This window comes from Dendrobates tinctorius, unplaced genomic scaffold, assembly GCF_039654945.1.
Source record: "Dendrobates tinctorius isolate UK_male_01 unplaced genomic scaffold, ASM3965494v1 ptg000036l, whole genome shotgun sequence".
NCBI classification, from domain to species: Eukaryota; Metazoa; Chordata; class Amphibia; order Anura; family Dendrobatidae; genus Dendrobates; species Dendrobates tinctorius.
The window spans coordinates 34,589,166-34,609,667 of record NW_027361704.1 but is presented as its reverse complement, the minus strand read 5'-3'; the positions used below and the strand labels follow the sequence as shown (position 1 = coordinate 34,609,667).

The following is a 20,502-nucleotide window of genomic DNA, read 5'->3' as shown; positions in this document are numbered from 1 at the left end:
GAATGTGTTAAACTCACCTTCTCAAAGATAAAATAAAGCTTGTATAGTGAGTCAGCCTGCTGCACGTCCAACGGTCCACAGCGGAACCGTACCACAATTCAATAAGGAATAAATTCTTGGACTTTGAGTGCGCTGCCAGACGAATTCAATAACCACACAAGGTTAAAAAAGTTAACCCTTTAATCCCTACGCGTTTCGAAGCGTAACGCTTCTTCTTCAGGGGTAGATACATGACTACAGAGAGCTGTCATCACATTTATACATACAGGATTCAAATTTGGCGCCCTCAGAGACACGAGGAGCGCCGCAAAAGGTCAAAGATCAAAGTGATTCAAGCATCAAAAAGTTCATAAAGGTTAAACATTCTCTAGTTAAAATCAAATCTTTATTATGTTTTACAGATAAAAGAAAAAGAAGAAGAGAAAAAGGATGATAAAAATATAAAGAAAAACGAAAAAAATGTATATATGTGTAAAAAGAACCCATGACGTTGAAAAAGAAAAAAAGAATCAAAGTCCAGCGAACACACCGCTATACCAGGGAGAGTGTTTGAATTTAAAAGAGAATTTGTGATCCGACCATTGGTATGAGTCTCAAAAATAGATATTTATAAAGTGATAAAAGGTGTATATATATGAATAAAAATATGCTAATGAAGTTGATGTGAACAAATGAATAAAGATAAAAATAATAAAAATAAAGATAAAAATAAATATGTGTCACTAGTTATTTTATTTCAAATTCCATGAGAAATCCGTGGCGTGAGCTGGAAGACAAAAGGAAAAAAAGAAGAAAAAAAGAAAAAACGCAAATGGAAGAAACCATGATCGGATACCGCTGAAGAAATATTAAAAATATTGTATAAAAAAGAAATCACCCAGAGCAAGAACTAATTATTATAAAAATCTGTATGCATGAAGATATTTTTTGAACAGAAAAACGCATAATTGATTTCATTTCAGTTGTCTTTTCGAGATGTGAGGTTCCAATAACACGAACCAGAGGAACAGGAAAAAATTGTAGGAAACGAAAAAATGCAAAACAATGACCAAAAAAAGGAAAATTAACACCTTAGTTTCCAGAACAATGTCCCATTATAAGGAATATGAACAAAAACAATACATAAAAAGTAAAAAATACGTCCAAAACACAAGCATGAATGAATAAAAAATATTATTAAATAAAAATATTGTTATTATTATTATGGAAAACGTGTAAAAGTACAAGAATTATTTAAAGAATATATACACCCGTATTGGCCATAATAAGTGCATATTAAAGTATAAATGGATAAGATTAACCCACTAAGAGGGTGTAAAAAATGTACAAAGAGAAATATATATATATATATAAAATATACATATACATAAAAAGAGAAAAATTATTAAATATTATAAACCATTCACCACCAGGTGAAAAAAAGGGAAAAAAAAGACCACATATGTGAAACGTGTAGGAAAGGAATAGACACCAAAATCACAGTGTGTGAAGAGATAAAATCAAAAATTAATTGGTATAATAAAAACATATAAAATATATGAGGCATATAAAAATACAATAAAAACTCATAAATGTACCTGATTTAAAAAAGACAATAGGTAGATTAATAAATTAGTGCACATTTAGGAATAACACAGAAAATATCAAAGAAACACTTCAGAAATTTCATTTAACCCATTAGGTTTCAGAGTGTTCAACCTATAGATCCAGAAGATTTCCTTCCTATTGAGTTGTCCTATCCTATCCGGATGGTTGAAGGGAATCTGCTCAATGGGACTAATTTTTAATCCCTGAGGGTTTTTATCATGTTTTAATGAGAAATGTCTAGACAGACCATGCAAAAGAAAACCCTTTTTAATATTATGTCTATGGGAGTTCATTCTTAGATGTAACGGTTGTGTGGTTCTCCCCACATATTGTCTCCCACAGTCACACTCAATTAGATAAATGACATATTCTGAGGTGCAGTTAAGGAAATCACGAATAGGAAAAGATTCATCTGTAGTAGTGGATCTAAAATATTTCATTCTATGAGTAATATTGCTGCAACAAGCACAATTTTTCTTTCCACACCGAAAAATACCCCTAGGTATATTATTATTAATCACTCGAGTTTCTGTCTTATTTCTTAAACGACTGGGGGCTACAAAATTTTTAATATTAGGAGCCCTCCTAAAAGTAATCATTGGATTATTAGGGAGAATTTTTTGCAGAAGTGAATCATTAAGTAAAATGTGCCAGTTTTTACAGAGAACTCTCCTGATTTCCTTGTTCTCTAGACAATATTGGGTTATAAAATTAGTAGTGTATTTATTCTTATCTATTTCAACTTCTTTTTTTCTTCCGTTAATCAAGGAGTTTTGAGACATATTAAGACATCTATTATAGGCATTTGTTACTAATTTCTCAGGATAATTCTTTTTATTAAATCTGTTCATCAGGATTTTTGCTTGATCTTTATAATCCCCTACATCTGAACAATTTTTTCTAATCCTTCTATATTGATTATCAGGAATGTTCCTGAGCCACTTTCCATAGTGACCACTATTAAAAGGGATATAGCTGTTAGTATCAACGTTCTTAAAAAATGTTTTGGTTGCAATAAAATTCTCTTTAATAAAAATAGTCAAATCTAAAAAGTTAATTTCATTACTGTCAAATGTTGAGGAAAAAGACAAACCCCAATTGTTCATGTTAAGATCATGAATAAAATTATGAATATCATCATTGCTGTTATCCCATATAAAAAAGAGGTCATCAATGAATCTTTTATAAAGAATTATATTGTCATACCATTTTGATTTAAAAATATGGGACTCCTCAAAAATACCCATGAAAATATTAGCATAGGTTGGTGCGACCTTAGAGCCCATCGCAGTCCCCAGCTGTTGATGATATAAACTACCCTCAAAAGTAAAAAAATTATTTTTTAAAATAAATTCCATGCCTTTTAAAATAAAGTTTTTTTGTGCCTTGTTGAGTCTCTTATCACTTATTAAAACTTTATTAAAACAAGCCAATCCCAATGTATGCGAAATATTGGAATAAAGTGACGATACATCCATACTTAAAAATATAAAATTGGGTTTCCATTCGATATCATGAAGATATTGTATTAAATCAGTTGAGTCCCTAATGAAACTTTTCAGTGATGGGATATGTGTAACCATGATTCTATCTATAAAGTGAGATAGGTTACTAGTAACTGAGTCTATACCCGATATAATGGGTCTCCCCGGTGGATTTTCTAAATTCTTATGGATCTTAGGTAAATGATAAAAAAATTGTGTGCGAGTCCGTACAAATTTTAAAAATCTATATTCATTATTATTAAAGATATTATTATCTTTTCCTTCCTGAATTAGTTTATCATAATTGATTTTAACACTAGGGATGGTATCAAATGAAGTTTTCTTATAGTACCTGGGATCAGATAAAATTCTATGGGCTTCATTACAATAGTCTGACCTATTCTGCACGACTATACCACCACCTTTATCCGCTGAGCGAATTACTATATCGTGATTAGTTTTTAAGGATTTTAGGGCCAATTTTTCAGTTTTAGTTAAATTGGGTTTGGTTTTTACAGATTTTAATTCCTTAAATTCTTTCTGCACAATAGCGTTAAAGACATCCAGGTGATGACCTCTACTTTCAATCGGATAAAACTTGGTCTTAACCGGTACATCTAAATGAAACCCATCAGGATCTATAGTGTCATCATTAGATGAATCAATATTAATGCTTTTTCGAACAGGAATGGATTCCTTTATTAAAAAATGCCTTTTCAGTGTCAATTTTCGGATAAAAACTTGTAAATCAAGAAAAAGGTTAAAATCATTAATTTTATGTGTTGGACAAAATGTTAGTCCCTTAGATAGGACTCTAGTTTCATCTTTAGTTAAAACATAGGAAGATAGATTAAAAATGTTATTACTACCATCATCTAAATTTGCATCACTTTTAGTCTTAATTAAATTTTTACTTTCCCTTTCTTTTTTTCTTTTTTTCTCCCCCCTCTGGTTCCTCTATAGGATTTTTTCTTTTCCCGTTTTTTGGTGAAAAGAATTTTTTTATTTCTGTGTTTTTCAAAATTCGGGGTAAAAAAGGAACCGTAGCATTGTTGTCTAAATTAGTATTATCAATCAAAACAGTTTCATTAGTTGGAGTGCTGGATATATCATTATCATAAATCGAAAAATCAAAGAGGGATTTTTGTGTGCACTCTGGAAATTCGATAAGGGCAGGTGATGGGATGACTACAGGGATAGGTTTAATAATCTTAGTTTTACCAATGATAGGATTAGCGGAATCAATGAGATTTTTACTCACGTTAAATCCTTTCACTTGTTCCTTAATACTATCTAATTGTTTTATAGCATTGATTAAAGGTGCTGTCATCTTCGTGATTTTTAACTGAGGTGATTTTAAAAGAGCATTTAACACATTTCCTCCATTAAATTGCTCTTGTGCTGGGATAAGTCCATTATCCTTCCTAGTCTGTAATTTAGTACTAGGGTCAGTCATACAAACTTTATCAAAAACGTCAGAATCTTTTTTGTTGCCACATGTATTTGATTCATTGCCATTACTAACCACAGTATCAGTTCGATTTATGTTCCCTTTACCCACTATATTTTTATTTTTAATTTTATTGTCATTAAAAATCCTGTAATCCTCTCTATCCCTTTGCAATTTCTTAGATTTTTTTAAAATGGTCTCATGTTCAACCTGCATCACATGCGTTATTACATTAGAATTAATTTTTTTATATTCTGGGTGTTTAAAAAATGGGATCAGTTCTTTAGAGAAATTCAACACTTTATCTGCTGCTAATTCAGCAAGCTTAGATCTCTTCTTGTATAATAACAATATCATTCTATGCATACATATGTCCAAACTCTTATCCCATTCTTCCGTAAAATCTGAGTCCATGGGAAATGGAGAATCAAAAACTAACCTTAGCCCCCGTGGGCAAATGTTCTCCTCCAAATAAATAGATAAAAAACGGGCATCCAAATTATAGTATAGTTCTTCCTTCATAGCCTCTTTCAAATTCGTGAAGATTTTCCGGAATAAATTAGTCTCTTCATCCTTAAAGACCTCCGTAGTTTCCTCATTCTGAGCTGTATATCCAATATTCCCGATAGTCTGTAGGATTAGCCGTTCCCTTGATGAAAGCCTGTTTTGGAAATATTCCATCCTTTTTCACTGAAACGGACCCTCTGCTGCTTAATCAACCAAAAACACCGGCCGAACTTTCCAGGAACCGCCAGAGAAATTTCAAGGTTATTTTCACTAGAAGGTTGAAACAAAAGCGCAATAGGGTCTTATCCGGGTAAAATGTTCAATTCATGAATGTGTTAAACTCACCTTCTCAAAGATAAAATAAAGCTTGTATAGTGAGTCAGCCTGCTGCACGTCCAACGGTCCACAGCGGAACCGTACCACAATTCAATAAGGAATAAATTCTTGGACTTTGAGTGCGCTGCCAGACGAATTCAATAACCACACAAGGTTAAAAAAGTTAACCCTTTAATCCCTACGCGTTTCGAAGCGTAACGCTTCTTCTTCAGGGGTAGATACATGACTACAGAGAGCTGTCATCACATTTATACATACAGGATTCAAATTTGGCGCCCTCAGAGACACGAGGAGCGCCGCAAAAGGTCAAAGATCAAAGTGATTCAAGCATCAAAAAGTTCATAAAGGTTAAACATTCTCTAGTTAAAATCAAATCTTTATTATGTTTTACAGATAAAAGAAAAAGAAGAAGAGAAAAAGGATGATAAAAATATAAAAAAATATTTTTATTATTTTTATCTTTATTCATTTGTTCACATCAACTTCATTAGCATATTTTTATTCATATATATACACCTTTTATCACTTTATAAATATCTATTTTTGAGACTCATACCAATGGTCGGATCACAAATTCTCTTTTAAATTCAAACACTCTCCCTGGTATAGCGGTGTGTTCGCTGGACTTTGATTCTTTTTTTCTTTTTCAACGTCATGGGTTCTTTTTACACATATATACATTTTTTTCGTTTTTCTTTATATTTTTATCATCCTTTTTCTCTTCTTCTTTTTCTTTTATCTGTAAAACATAATAAAGATTTGATTTTAACTAGAGAATGTTTAACCTTTATGAACTTTTTGATGCTTGAATCACTTTGATCTTTGACCTTTTGCGGCGCTCCTCGTGTCTCTGAGGGCGCCAAATTTGAATCCTGTATGTATAAATGTGATGACAGCTCTCTGTAGTCATGTATCTACCCCTGAAGAAGAAGCGTTACGCTTCGAAACGCGTAGGGATTAAAGGGTTAACTTTTTTAACCTTGTGTGGTTATTGAATTCGTCTGGCAGCGCACTCAAAGTCCAAGAATTTATTCCTTATTGAATTGTGGTACGGTTCCGCTGTGGACCGTTGGACGTGCAGCAGGCTGACTCACTATACAAGCTTTATTTTATCTTTGAGAAGGTGAGTTTAACACATTCATGAATTGAACATTTTACCCGGATAAGACCCTATTGCGCTTTTGTTTCAACCTTCTAGTGAAAATAACCTTGAAATTTCTCTGGCGGTTCCTGGAAAGTTCGGCCGGTGTTTTTGGTTGATTAAGCAGCAGAGGGTCCGTTTCAGTGAAAAAGGATGGAATATTTCCAAAACAGGCTTTCATCAAGGGAACGGCTAATCCTACAGACTATCGGGAATATTGGATATACAGCTCAGAATGAGGAAACTACGGAGGTCTTTAAGGATGAAGAGACTAATTTATTCCGGAAAATCTTCACGAATTTGAAAGAGGCTATGAAGGAAGAACTATACTATAATTTGGATGCCCGTTTTTTATCTATTTATTTGGAGGAGAACATTTGCCCACGGGGGCTAAGGTTAGTTTTTGATTCTCCATTTCCCATGGACTCAGATTTTACGGAAGAATGGGATAAGAGTTTGGACATATGTATGCATAGAATGATATTGTTATTATACAAGAAGAGATCTAAGCTTGCTGAATTAGCAGCAGATAAAGTGTTGAATTTCTCTAAAGAACTGATCCCATTTTTTAAACACCCAGAATATAAAAAAATTAATTCTAATGTAATAACGCATGTGATGCAGGTTGAACATGAGACCATTTTAAAAAAATCTAAGAAATTGCAAAGGGATAGAGAGGATTACAGGATTTTTAATGACAATAAAATTAAAAATAAAAATATAGTGGGTAAAGGGAACATAAATCGAACTGATACTGTGGTTAGTAATGGCAATGAATCAAATACATGTGGCAACAAAAAAGATTCTGACGTTTTTGATAAAGTTTGTATGACTGACCCTAGTACTAAATTACAGACTAGGAAGGATAATGGACTTATCCCAGCACAAGAGCAATTTAATGGAGGAAATGTGTTAAATGCTCTTTTAAAATCACCTCAGTTAAAAATCACGAAGATGACAGCACCTTTAATCAATGCTATAAAACAATTAGATAGTATTAAGGAACAAGTGAAAGGATTTAACGTGAGTAAAAATCTCATTGATTCCGCTAATCCTATCATTGGTAAAACTAAGATTATTAAACCTATCCCTGTAGTCATCCCATCACCTGCCCTTATCGAATTTCCAGAGTGCACACAAAAATCCCTCTTTGATTTTTCGATTTATGATAATGATATATCCAGCACTCCAACTAATGAAACTGTTTTGATTGATAATACTAATTTAGACAACAATGCTACGGTTCCTTTTTTACCCCGAATTTTGAAAAACACAGAAATAAAAAAATTCTTTTCACCAAAAAACGGGAAAAGAAAAAATCCTATAGAGGAACCAGAGGGGGGAGAAAAAAAGAAAGGGAAAGTAAAAATTTAATTAAGACTAAAAGTGATGCAAATTTAGATGATGGTAGTAATAACATTTTTAATCTATCTTCCTATGTTTTAACTAAAGATGAAACTAGAGTCCTATCTAAGGGACTAACATTTTGTCCAACACATAAAATTAATGATTTTAACCTTTTTCTTGATTTACAAGTTTTTATCCGAAAATTGACACTGAAAAGGCATTTTTTAATAAAGGAATCCATTCCTGTTCGAAAAAGCATTAATATTGATTAATCTAATGATGACACTATAGATCCTGATGGGTTTCATTTAGATGTACCGGTTAAGACCAAGTTTTATCCGATTGAAAGTAGAGGTCATCACCTGGATGTCTTTAACGCTATTGTGCAGAAAGAATTTAAGGAATTAAAATCTGTAAAAACCAAACCCAATTTAACTAAAACTGAAAAATTGGCCCTAAAATCCTTAAAAACTAATCACGATATAGTAATTCGCTCAGCGGATAAAGGTGGTGGTATAGTCGTGCAGAATAGGTCAGACTATTGTAATGAAGCCCATAGAATTTTATCTGATCCCAGGTACTATAAGAAAACTTCATTTGATACCATCCCTAGTGTTAAAATCAATTATGATAAACTAATTCAGGAAGGAAAAGATAATAATATCTTTAATAATAATGAATATAGATTTTTAAAATTTGTACGGACTCGCACACAATTTTTTTATCATTTACCTAAGATCCATAAGAATTTAGAAAATCCACCGGGGAGACCCATTATATCGGGTATAGACTCAGTTACTAGTAACCTATCTCACTTTATAGATAGAATCATGGTTACACATATCCCATCACTGAAAAGTTTCATTAGGGACTCAACTGATTTAATACAATATCTTCATGATATCGAATGGAAACCCAATTTTATATTTTTAAGTATGGATGTATCGTCACTTTATTCCAATATTTCGCATACATTGGGATTGGCTTGTTTTAATAAAGTTTTAATAAGTGATAAGAGACTCAACAAGGCACAAAAAAACTTTATTTTAAAAGGCATGGAATTTATTTTAAAAAATAATTTTTTTACTTTTGAGGGTAGTTTATATCATCAACAGCTGGGGACTGCGATGGGCTCTAAGGTCGCACCAACCTATGCTAATATTTTCATGGGTATTTTTGAGGAGTCCCATATTTTTAAATCAAAATGGTATGACAATATAATTCTTTATAAAAGATTCATTGATGACCTCTTTTTTATATGGGATAACAGCAATGATGATATTCATAATTTTATTCATGATCTTAACATGAACAATTGGGGTTTGTCTTTTTCCTCAACATTTGACAGTAATGAAATTAACTTTTTAGATTTGACTATTTTTATTAAAGAGAATTTTATTGCAACCAAAACATTTTTTAAGAACGTTGATACTAACAGCTATATCCCTTTTAATAGTGGTCACTATGGAAAGTGGCTCAGGAACATTCCTGATAATCAATATAGAAGGATTAGAAAAAATTGTTCAGATGTAGGGGATTATAAAGATCAAGCAAAAATCCTGATGAACAGATTTAATAAAAAGAATTATCCTGAGAAATTAGTAACAAATGCCTATAATAGATGTCTTAATATGTCTCAAAACTCCTTGATTAACGGAAGAAAAAAAGAAGTTGAAATAGATAAGAATAAATACACTACTAATTTTATAACCCAATATTGTCTAGAGAACAAGGAAATCAGGAGAGTTCTCTGTAAAAACTGGCACATTTTACTTAATGATTCACTTCTGCAAAAAATTCTCCCTAATAATCCAATGATTACTTTTAGGAGGGCTCCTAATATTAAAAATTTTGTAGCCCCCAGTCGTTTAAGAAATAAGACAGAAACTCGAGTGATTAATAATAATATACCTAGGGGTATTTTTCGGTGTGGAAAGAAAAATTGTGCTTGTTGCAGCAATATTACTCATAGAATGAAATATTTTAGATCCACTACTACAGATGAATCTTTTCCTATTCGTGATTTCCTTAACTGCACCTCAGAATATGTCATTTATCTAATTGAGTGTGACTGTGGGAGACAATATGTGGGGAGAACCACACAACCGTTACATCTAAGAATGAACTCCCATAGACATAATATTAAAAAGGGTTTTCTTTTGCATGGTCTGTCTAGACATTTCTCATTAAAACATGATAAAAACCCTCAGGGATTAAAAATTAGTCCCATTGAGCAGATTCCCTTCAACCATCCGGATAGGATAGGACAACTCAATAGGAAGGAAATCTTCTGGATCTATAGGTTGAACACTCTGAAACCTAATGGGTTAAATGAAATTTCTGAAGTGTTTCTTTGATATTTTCTGTGTTATTCCTAAATGTGCACTAATTTATTAATCTACCTATTGTCTTTTTTAAATCAGGTACATTTATGAGTTTTTATTGTATTTTTATATGCCTCATATATTTTATATGTTTTTATTATACCAATTAATTTTTGATTTTATCTCTTCACACACTGTGATTTTGGTGTCTATTCCTTTCCTACATGTTTCACATATGTGGTCTTTTTTTTCCCTTTTTTTCACCTGGTGGTGAATGGTTTATAATATTTAATAATTTTTCTCTTTTTATGTATATGTATATTTTATATATATATATATATTTCTCTTTGTACATTTTTTACACCCTCTTAGTGGGTTAATCTTATCCATTTATACTTTAATATGCACTTATTATGGCCAATACGGGTGTATATATTCTTTAAATAATTCTTGTACTTTTACACGTTTTCCATAATAATAATAACAATATTTTTATTTAATAATATTTTTTATTCATTCATGCTTGTGTTTTGGACGTATTTTTTACTTTTTATGTATTGTTTTTGTTCATATTCCTTATAATGGGACATTGTTCTGGAAACTAAGGTGTTAATTTTCCTTTTTTTGGTCATTGTTTTGCATTTTTTCGTTTCCTACAATTTTTTCCTGTTCCTCTGGTTCGTGTTATTGGAACCTCACATCTCGAAAAGACAACTGAAATGAAATCAATTATGCGTTTTTCTGTTCAAAAAATATCTTCATGCATACAGATTTTTATAATAATTAGTTCTTGCTCTGGGTGATTTCTTTTTTATACAATATTTTTAATATTTCTTCAGCGGTATCCGATCATGGTTTCTTCCATTTGCGTTTTTTCTTTTTTTCTTCTTTTTTTCCTTTTGTCTTCCAGCTCACGCCACGGATTTCTCATGGAATTTGAAATAAAATAACTAGTGACACATATTTATTTTTATCTTTATTTTTATTATTTTTATCTTTATTCATTTGTTCACATCAACTTCATTAGCATATTTTTATTCATATATATACACCTTTTATCACTTTATAAATATCTATTTTTGAGACTCATACCAATGGTCGGATCACAAATTCTCTTTTAAATTCAAACACTCTCCCTGGTATAGCGGTGTGTTCGCTGGACTTTGATTCTTTTTTTCTTTTTCAACGTCATGGGTTCTTTTTACACATATATACATTTTTTTCGTTTTTCTTTATATTTTTATCATCCTTTTTCTCTTCTTCTTTTTCTTTTATCTGTAAAACATAATAAAGATTTGATTTTAACTAGAGAATGTTTAACCTTTATGAACTTTTTGATGCTTGAATCACTTTGATCTTTGACCTTTTGCGGCGCTCCTCGTGTCTCTGAGGGCGCCAAATTTGAATCCTGTATGTATAAATGTGATGACAGCTCTCTGTAGTCATGTATCTACCCCTGAAGAAGAAGCGTTACGCTTCGAAACGCGTAGGGATTAAAGGGTTAACTTTTTTAACCTTGTGTGGTTATTGAATTCGTCTGGCAGCGCACTCAAAGTCCAAGAATTTATTCCTTATTGAACTTAAAGATGCAGTCATGGGGGCAGACAGGAAGATAAGATCCATAGACCACTTGGATACCCGCATACAGCTCTTTCCAGACCTGTCCAGATGGACTTTGCAGAGGCGCAGAGCTCTTCGCCCTCTCTTGGATATGCTACGACAACATGATCTTCTCTACACCTGGGGGTTTCCGTTTTGCCTCCGGGTTCAGAGAGGGGGCAGAGTGCATCGTTTGAGTCATCCTAGTGGAATTTCAGCATTCTCAGCCGCCCTAGATATACCTGAAGTGGTCATACCTGAGTGGCCACCTTTACCATCATTTTATAGAATGGATGACCCTCGCAGGGGTCATGCCCCTCAGAGACAGCGGCGACCCAGAAGAGGGCCCAATAGACACGAGCGTATACATCCAGAAGATGGAGATATTGCCTGATTATTCAGCTTCTTTATTTGCGGTTGTTTCTCTTTTAGTAGGATGTGGGGACGGGGATTGGGGATCATCCTTACTGGCAGTGCGGAACTGAGGTTTCAATCGGTTGTCATCGTCAATTGATTCCCTTTTTCTCTTCCCTCCCCTTTAACGTACCACAGAAGTGGTCACATATCCTATACGGCATGCATAAGAAAAGAGTAAATATATTGATACTACAAGAGACCCACTTTAAAATTGGCCATGTCCCTAACATACCTGACCGCTACTATACAACTTGGTTCCACAGCGCCAACCCGGAGTCGCGATCCCGGGGGGTGTCTATATCACTCCATAAATCCCTCCAACACACCATACTGGACACGCTAATTGATGCTGAAGGCAGATACGTGATCTTGAAAATCCAGATTTTTTCAACAACCTACACTATAGCGGGTTGGTACGCCCCCAGCCGAGACCAAATTCAAGCTACTAGGTCTTTTTTGAAGAAAGTGGCAGATTTCGCTGAGGGGGTTGTTATACTTGGAGGAGACTTTAACCTGACCCTTAATCCGACGATAGATTCCACAGCGGTGAGGTCTTACCTTTCCCATCGTCAGTTGTCTTCTCTGAAAAAGGATCTTCATGACCTACATCTTACTGATGTTTGGAGAATCCTCAATCCCAATGTGAAAGACGATACATTCTTCTCCACGCCACATAATTCGTATGGTAGAATAGACTTCTTTCTACTTAGCCATTGTGCATTGGCATGGGACCCGAAACCCTCCATTGGTGGTTTCCTTTGGTTGGATCATGCTCCAGTCTTCCTGGACATTAATCCTCCTGATTCGGGGACGCGCCAGTGGACGTGGAGACTGAATGATAATCTCTTAAAAGACCCTACCTGCATGACTGATGTTAAGACTACCATAGCAGCATTCTTGCAAGACCATGCACACGACAATACCGCTATGCCGATTAAATGGGAAGCTCTTAAATGCGTCCTTAGAGGGGTACTTATTAAACACGGTTCTCGTCTGAAACAGGTAAAAAACAGGGAGATCATGGACCTCACTGAAAAAATACTAACCCTGGAGACAATGCATAAGTCCGGTTTGGGGGCAGGGGTACAGTCTGACCTAATCAAATGTAGAGATGACTTGAAGTCCCTATTAAATGAGAAGTCGCGTCACCATAGAAACCGTTTTAAAAGTATACTATACGGTCAAGCCAACAAATGTGGACGCCTATTAGCCAGATTTCTACACCCACGCTGCCAGACCACATACATTCCATCTCTCCGGGGACACCGTGGGCAAATAACATCGAACCCAACGGAAATTCTTGATATATTGCGACGTTATTATCACACATTGTACAATATTAATGGGGATGGCCCCCATCAGCCGCCTACAGACTCCCAACCTCAAATAGACTCTTACATACATGATACTGCCCTCCTAGCAGCTGACTTAATGACACCACTGGAAACTGACTTTACGATTGATGAGGTCGACGAAGCCATTCAGAATACCCTGGCAGGTAAGAGTCCGGGGCCGGACGGCTTCACTCCTCATTTCTACAAGATGTTCCGAGAGCAGCTTAAACCCAATATGACGTCGGTCTTTAACTCCATCGTAGATGACTTACTGTTCGCCCCACAATCCTTAGAGGCTTTTATTACAGTAATACCGAAACCAGGGAAAGATTCCACAGTGGTAACCAACTACCGTCCAATATCCCTTATTAACATCGATGTAAAACTTTATGCGAAAATCTTAGGTAACCGGATAGCACCCCTTCTACCTTTAGTTGTTCATTCGGATCAGGTGGGGTTTGTGCAGGGAAGGGAGGCGAGAGACGGTATAGGAAAGACCCTTATCTTGACAGCACACGCCAAATTAAAACATAAGCCTCTTGCTTTGTTGTCGATCGACGCAGAGAAGGCCTTTGACCGAGTACACTGGGGTTTCATGTTCTCAGCTTTACGACAAATAGGCCTAGGGAATCGTTTCCTACATAGGATTGCGGCTTTGTTTTCCGGTCCTTCAGCAAAGGTTAGAGTCAATGGTGCATTGTCAGATTCCATAGCCATTGGGAATGGCACACGTCAGGGCTGCCCTTTATCTGCCTTTTATATACGGTGGTTATGGAACATTTTGCAGTGGCGATTAGAAAGAATCCCAGTGTGCACGGACTATGGGTAGACCGCGTTCATTATAAGGTCTCTCTTTATGCTGATGACCTCCTGCTGTATGTCTCCCAACCACACTTACTCTCCCATCGTTGATGGCCGACTTTCAAAAATACGGCGCAGTCAGCAATTTTAAAATTAATATTCATAAAACTGAAGCCATTAATATTTCCCTAACACAGTCAGAACTTGTGAGGACCAAGGGGAATTTTCCTTTTTGTTGGAGGTCTGGAGCTATTCAATATTTGGGTGTTCAGATTCCCACTGACCTGACTGACCTATATAAACTGAACTACTTACCCCTCCTAGAGTCGACTCTGTAACGTCTGAGAGAATACGGATGAAGGAATGTCTCGTGGTTTGGTAGAATGAATTCATTTAAGATGGACATTCTTCACAGGTTTTTATATTTGTTCCAGGCGGTCCCGATTGTACCACCGAAGGTGTTCTTCCAAACCATCAGATCTGCACTGATCCGCTTTATCTGGCAGGCCTCTAAACCCCGTCTGAAATATTCCATCCTGACTGCCCCGAAGTCCAGAGGCGGAGCGGGCCTCCCTGACCTAGAAACCTACCATTGGGCCTCTATGCTTGTACGTCTATTCGACTGGCAATTCGGCCACCGTTCCAAACAATGGGTGCATCCTTTATCATTCCTCTGCGGCACCTTCCATGGATCCGATGTCATGACTTTGCTGTAGATGATCCTGGGGAGTCCACGGTGGGAAATTCCCACGCAGCAATGGCATAAAGTGAGACTAGGGACTTTTTTTAAGTGGCAGAGGAATACAGTGCGGAAGGATACCTACCTTCCGTCATTGGATTCCTGCAGCCCGTAGAGAACGGCAGCAACAGCTGATGCTGCAGTTCTCTACCCAAGATCGTCGTGGGACACACTCGTGGACTGCTTCGGATCGTGGGTGAGTATTTTTGTGGTTTGTTATGTTAATATTTATTCCATAAAAGACAATGGCTTCGGGGAACAATGTGACAAGTATTGGTAAGTATGTTACTCTATGTTATATGTACTGTATGTCTATGTATGTATTGTATGAATGTATTGTATGTAGTATGTATGTAGTATACTACATACATACTACATACATACTACATGCATGCTACATACATACTACATGCTACATACATACTACATATATACTACATGCATGCTACATACATACTACATGCTACATACATACTACATATATACTACATACATACTACATACATACTACATGCATGCTACATACATACTACATGCTACATACATACTACATATATACTACATGCATGCTACATACATACTACATGCTACATACATACTACATATATACTACATACATACTACATATATGCTACATACATACTACATATATACTACATGCATGCTACATACATACTGCATGCTACATACATACTACATGCTACATACATACTACATATATGCTACATACATACTACATATATACTACATGCATGCTACATACATACTGCATGCTACATACATACTACATGCTACATACATACCACATATATACTACATACATACTACATGCATGCTACATGCTACATACATGTAGTATGTATGTAGTATGTATGTAGCATGCATGTAGCATGCAGTATGTATGTAGCATGCATGTAGTATATATGTAGTATGTATGTAGCATGTAGTATGTATGTAGCATGCATGTAGTATATATGTAGTATGTATGTAGCATGTAGTATGTATGTAGTATGTATGTAGTATGTATGTAGTATGTATGTGGTATGTATGTAGCATGTAGCATGCATGTAGTATGTATGTAGTATATATGTGGTATGTATGTAGCATGTAGTATGTATGTAGCATGCAGTATGTATGTAGCATGCATGTAGTATATATGTGGTATGTATGTAGCATATATGTAGTATGTATGTAGCATGTAGTATGTATGTAGCATGCAGTATGTATGTAGCATGCATGTAGTATATATGTAGTATGTATGTAGCATATATGTAGTATGTATGTAGTATATATGTAGTATGTATGTAGCATGTAGTATGTATGTAGCATGCATGTAGTATATATGTAGTATGTATGTAGCATGTAGTATGTATGTAGCATGCATGTAGTATGTATGTAGTATGTATGTAGTATATATGTAGTATGTATGTAGCATGTAGTATGTATGTAGCATGCATGTAGTATATATGTAGTATGTATGTAGCATGCAGTATGTATGTAGCATGCATGTAGTATATATGTAGTATGTATGTAGCATGTAGTATGTATGTAGCATGCATGTAGTATGTATGTAGTATGTATGTAGTATATATGTAGTATGTATGTAGCATGTAGTATGTATGTAGCATGCATGTAGTATATATGTAGTATGTATGTAGCATGTAGTATGTATGTAGCATGCATGTAGTATGTATGTAGTATGTATGTAGTATGTATGTAGTATATATGTAGTATGTATGTAGCATGTAGTATGTATGTAGCATGCATGTAGTATATATGTAGCATGTATGTAGTATGTATGTAGTATGTATGTAGTATGTATGTAGTATATATGTGTTATGTATGTAGTATGTATGTAGTATGTATGTAGTATATATGTGGTATGTATGTAGTATGTATGTAGTATGTATGTAGTATGTATGTAGCATGTAGTATGTATGTAGCATGCATGTAGTATGTATGTAGTATTTTTTTTTTTTTTTTTTAACATTTAACACATTAGCCGGATGATGGGACTACTACTGTCCCATCATTGGCTAATGTGTCAATCACTGTCATGGTAGCAGGCATCGCCCGATGGGACTTGTAGTCCCATCGGACGATGCTTGCACAGACCCCCGGACATCAGCACAGCCCCCCGGCAGGCCGGCACAGCCCCCCGGCAGGCCGGCACAGACCCCCACAGGGTGCACAGACCACCGGCAGGCCGGCACAGCCCCCCGGCAGGCCGGTACAGACCCCGGGCAGTCCACACAGCCCCCCGGCAGGCCGGCACAGCCCCCCGGCAGGCCGGCAGAGACCCCCGGAAGGCCCGAAATGACGGCGCATCATGATGCGCACACACCGCGCATCATGATGACGTCAGGCTGTCAATCAACTTTGAACTTCCGATTCCGATGCCGACTTCCGATATTGAAAAAATATCGGAAGTCGGTATCGGAATTCCGATACAGCAAGTATCGGCCGATACCCGATACTTGCGGTATCGGAATGCTCAACACTAGTCACCACCACCTCATTGTAGATTGTAAGCTTTTATGAGCAGAGTAATCATTATTTTTGCTTTCATTATTGGATTATCGTTAACTTTTTAACTTATGACTGTTTTATATGAACTGCTGACTTGTAAAGCCCTGCGGAATATGTTTGCGCTATATAAATAAAGGTTATTATTATTAGTAGATTGAAGATGGTGAAGTTCAAGCTCTTAGCTTTGCCATGTGTAGGAGGTCTAGCTGCTGTGCTGACAGAGGATGGAGTAGGGGTGAACATGACAAACTTCTGGACTGTGATTGAGGTGCAGGCGCGGATGTTATGGTGGATTGAGAAAGATGTGATGTGCTCATTGTCTGAGATCGGTCAAAAACAGGAGGCATGCCCACTTCTGTAACAGCTGACGGGCTCTCACTCACCATGACTGTAGCGGGTAAACAAGTAAAGGTTCTGCGGATGGAGAATTGTGCAAGAACACTTGCCAAATTGACGGAGGAGAAAGAAGCAGTAGATGTGGTTAAATGGCCAGCCTGTGGTTGGTGAGGCCCGCTAGTCCGCACTTTATGGCAGTGCAATTACCAGACTGACACATGTTGGTCACACTTGTTCCAGTTCATGCATGTAATAGGCAAAGTATAGGATTTTTAGCCTCTACTCAGTAGTTTTTTACAAAGTTGGCAGATAACCTGAGTTGAGTCATCCATTGTGGTTTCAAAAAAAGGCCAGGCTAGCCAAGCCTTGTCACCTCTGCAAATTTCAGAGCTGCCACGACCACTGCTTGCAACAGCCAGATTTGTGACTGAGGATGCAGTGCTCGTCGTGTTTGCATCACTCACTATCTGTCTCACTACTGTCTCAACGTAACCGACTCAACTTCCTCCTCCTCCACCTTCTCTGATGAGCTACTAAACTGCATGGCTCTGGGTTCACATCAAATGGGGTCTACAACCCAATTATCATTCTCTCTGTTCTCCCATTCCTCGCCCTAAGAATCACCATACTCCTCTTCCTGCCCTGATAGCACATTAAAATGCACGTGTGCCTCAGGTTTTTGAGTCGCATCAGGAATGGATCACCTACACTCCCGGGGGTTAATGTCTGGTGACGAGGGTCTGAATTCTGCTTGAACCCTAATTCGTCCAGCCCTGAATCCACCTGCAAAAAAATTTGCCCATTGATGCAGATGCTTTTCTCCTCTTGAGTCTGTGAATCTTTGGAGCAGAACTGTGATGGCCATTGAATAGAATGTGCAAACAGCTTCGAAGACGCACCCATCTGTGGTTCCCCACAGTCAGTTGGGCGGTTGGAGAGTTGTGATACAGGGGAAACAAGGGTAATTGGGGTGTCACTTATGAGGACTGTACTGTGTGTGATGTTAAGGATGAGGAAGAGGAGGAGAGGTCACTTGATGCAGAGCTTGCCATCCACTGGAGCACATTATGTCCCTCATCTACAAGGCGTACCCATGTGCGGCTGCCAAAGAAAGGGAGTCGAGTAGTCTGTCCAGTAACAGAAGTTGTCAAAATGCTGTGCAATTTTTCACTGCAGCAAAACTAACCTACTTCTCACCCCTCATATCATCCCTGTCTCACAACACTAAACAGCTATACATTCAATACATTCAATTCTCTCTTTGTCCCCCAGCTCCCCTCCCTATCCACTCATCTCAGCTAAAAACTTTGCCTCTTTCTTTTAGCAGAAGATTGACAACATAATGCAAAGCTTTTGCCTAAAGTCCTCACAGCCCCTCCTCATAACTACTGAACTCTCTTCCTCCAAAACCAACTTCACCATCACAGAAGATCAAGTTTCCACTTTACTATCCAAATCATGTCTCCCCACCTGTGAACTTGACTCAATCCCTTCCCACCTCATTCCAAGCCGTACAATATTCTTCATCCCAAAACTAACTCACCACTTCCACCTCTCAATAACAACAGTTGTATTCCCCTCATGCTTTAGACATACCTTGATCACACCCATCCTCAAAAAGTCCTCCCTTGACCCATCCTTTGTGTATAGCTCTATCACTTCTCCCCTATGTCTCAAAACTAGTGGAACAACACATCCATTTTGAACTGTCATCAAATCTATCCTCCTTTACCCTCTTTGACTGCTTACAATCTGGCTTCTAACTGCACCATTTCACTGAATTGCCCTGACTAAAGTCAACAACGACCTACTGATTGCCAAATCCAAGCGATACAACTGTGTCCTCCTCCTCCTGGAACTGTCATCTGCCTGCGACACAGTGGACCATTCCTAATACTAGACTCTCTCATCTCTTGGCATCACAGACTTGGCCCTATCTTTTATCTCCTCATACCTAACAGACAGGATATTCAGTGTCTCTCACTCACACACCAACTCCTCGTCTCGCCCCCTATCTGAAAGTGCCCCCCAAGGTTCAGTTTTAGGACCCCTGCGTTACTTCAACTACACCTTCGGCCTGGAACAGCTCATAGAGCCTCACGGCTTTCAGTATCACCTCTTTGGACCTGATATCACCTAACTTACCAGAATCCCACAATGTCAGTCCTCTATTTCATTTTTCTTCTCTGCTAGGTTTCTAAAACTTAACATGGATAAAACCAAATTAATCATCTATCCACCATCTCTTTCAACCCCCCCCCAACTGACCTATCCATCAAAATCAATGGCTTGACTATGATCTTTCCTTCAAGTCTAAGATCCAAGCCCTTTCCCCTTCCTGCTGAGTCAAACTCAAAAATATCTCCTGGTTTCGAAGATTCACAAACCATGAAACTGCAAAAACACTAATGAATGTCCTTATCATCTCCCGCCTCAACTACTGCAACCTCCTGCTCTGTGACCTCCCTTGTAACACTATCACACCCATCCAACCTATCCTAAACTCTGCTGCCTGATTAATCCACCTGTCACCCTGCTATTCCCTGGCTTCTCCCCTCTGTCAATCTTTGC

General features: G+C 36.9%; 1 protein-coding gene across 1 annotated transcript in view; it reads right to left on the bottom strand.

Moving 5' to 3' along the window:
- LOC141087862 (uncharacterized) overlaps window positions 1-12,867 on the bottom strand; it is a 53,224-nt gene extending 40,357 nt beyond the window's left edge. Inside the window, exons 1-2 of the mRNA XM_073573687.1 lie at window positions 12,800-12,867; window positions 12,244-12,311 (exon numbers count right to left, since the gene is read on the bottom strand). Of these exons, the coding sequence (XP_073429788.1) occupies window positions 12,244-12,311; window positions 12,800-12,867 (136 nt within the window). The remainder of the gene's footprint in view (window positions 1-12,243; window positions 12,312-12,799) is intronic.
- Between the last annotated feature and the right edge of the window lie 7,635 nt (window positions 12,868-20,502).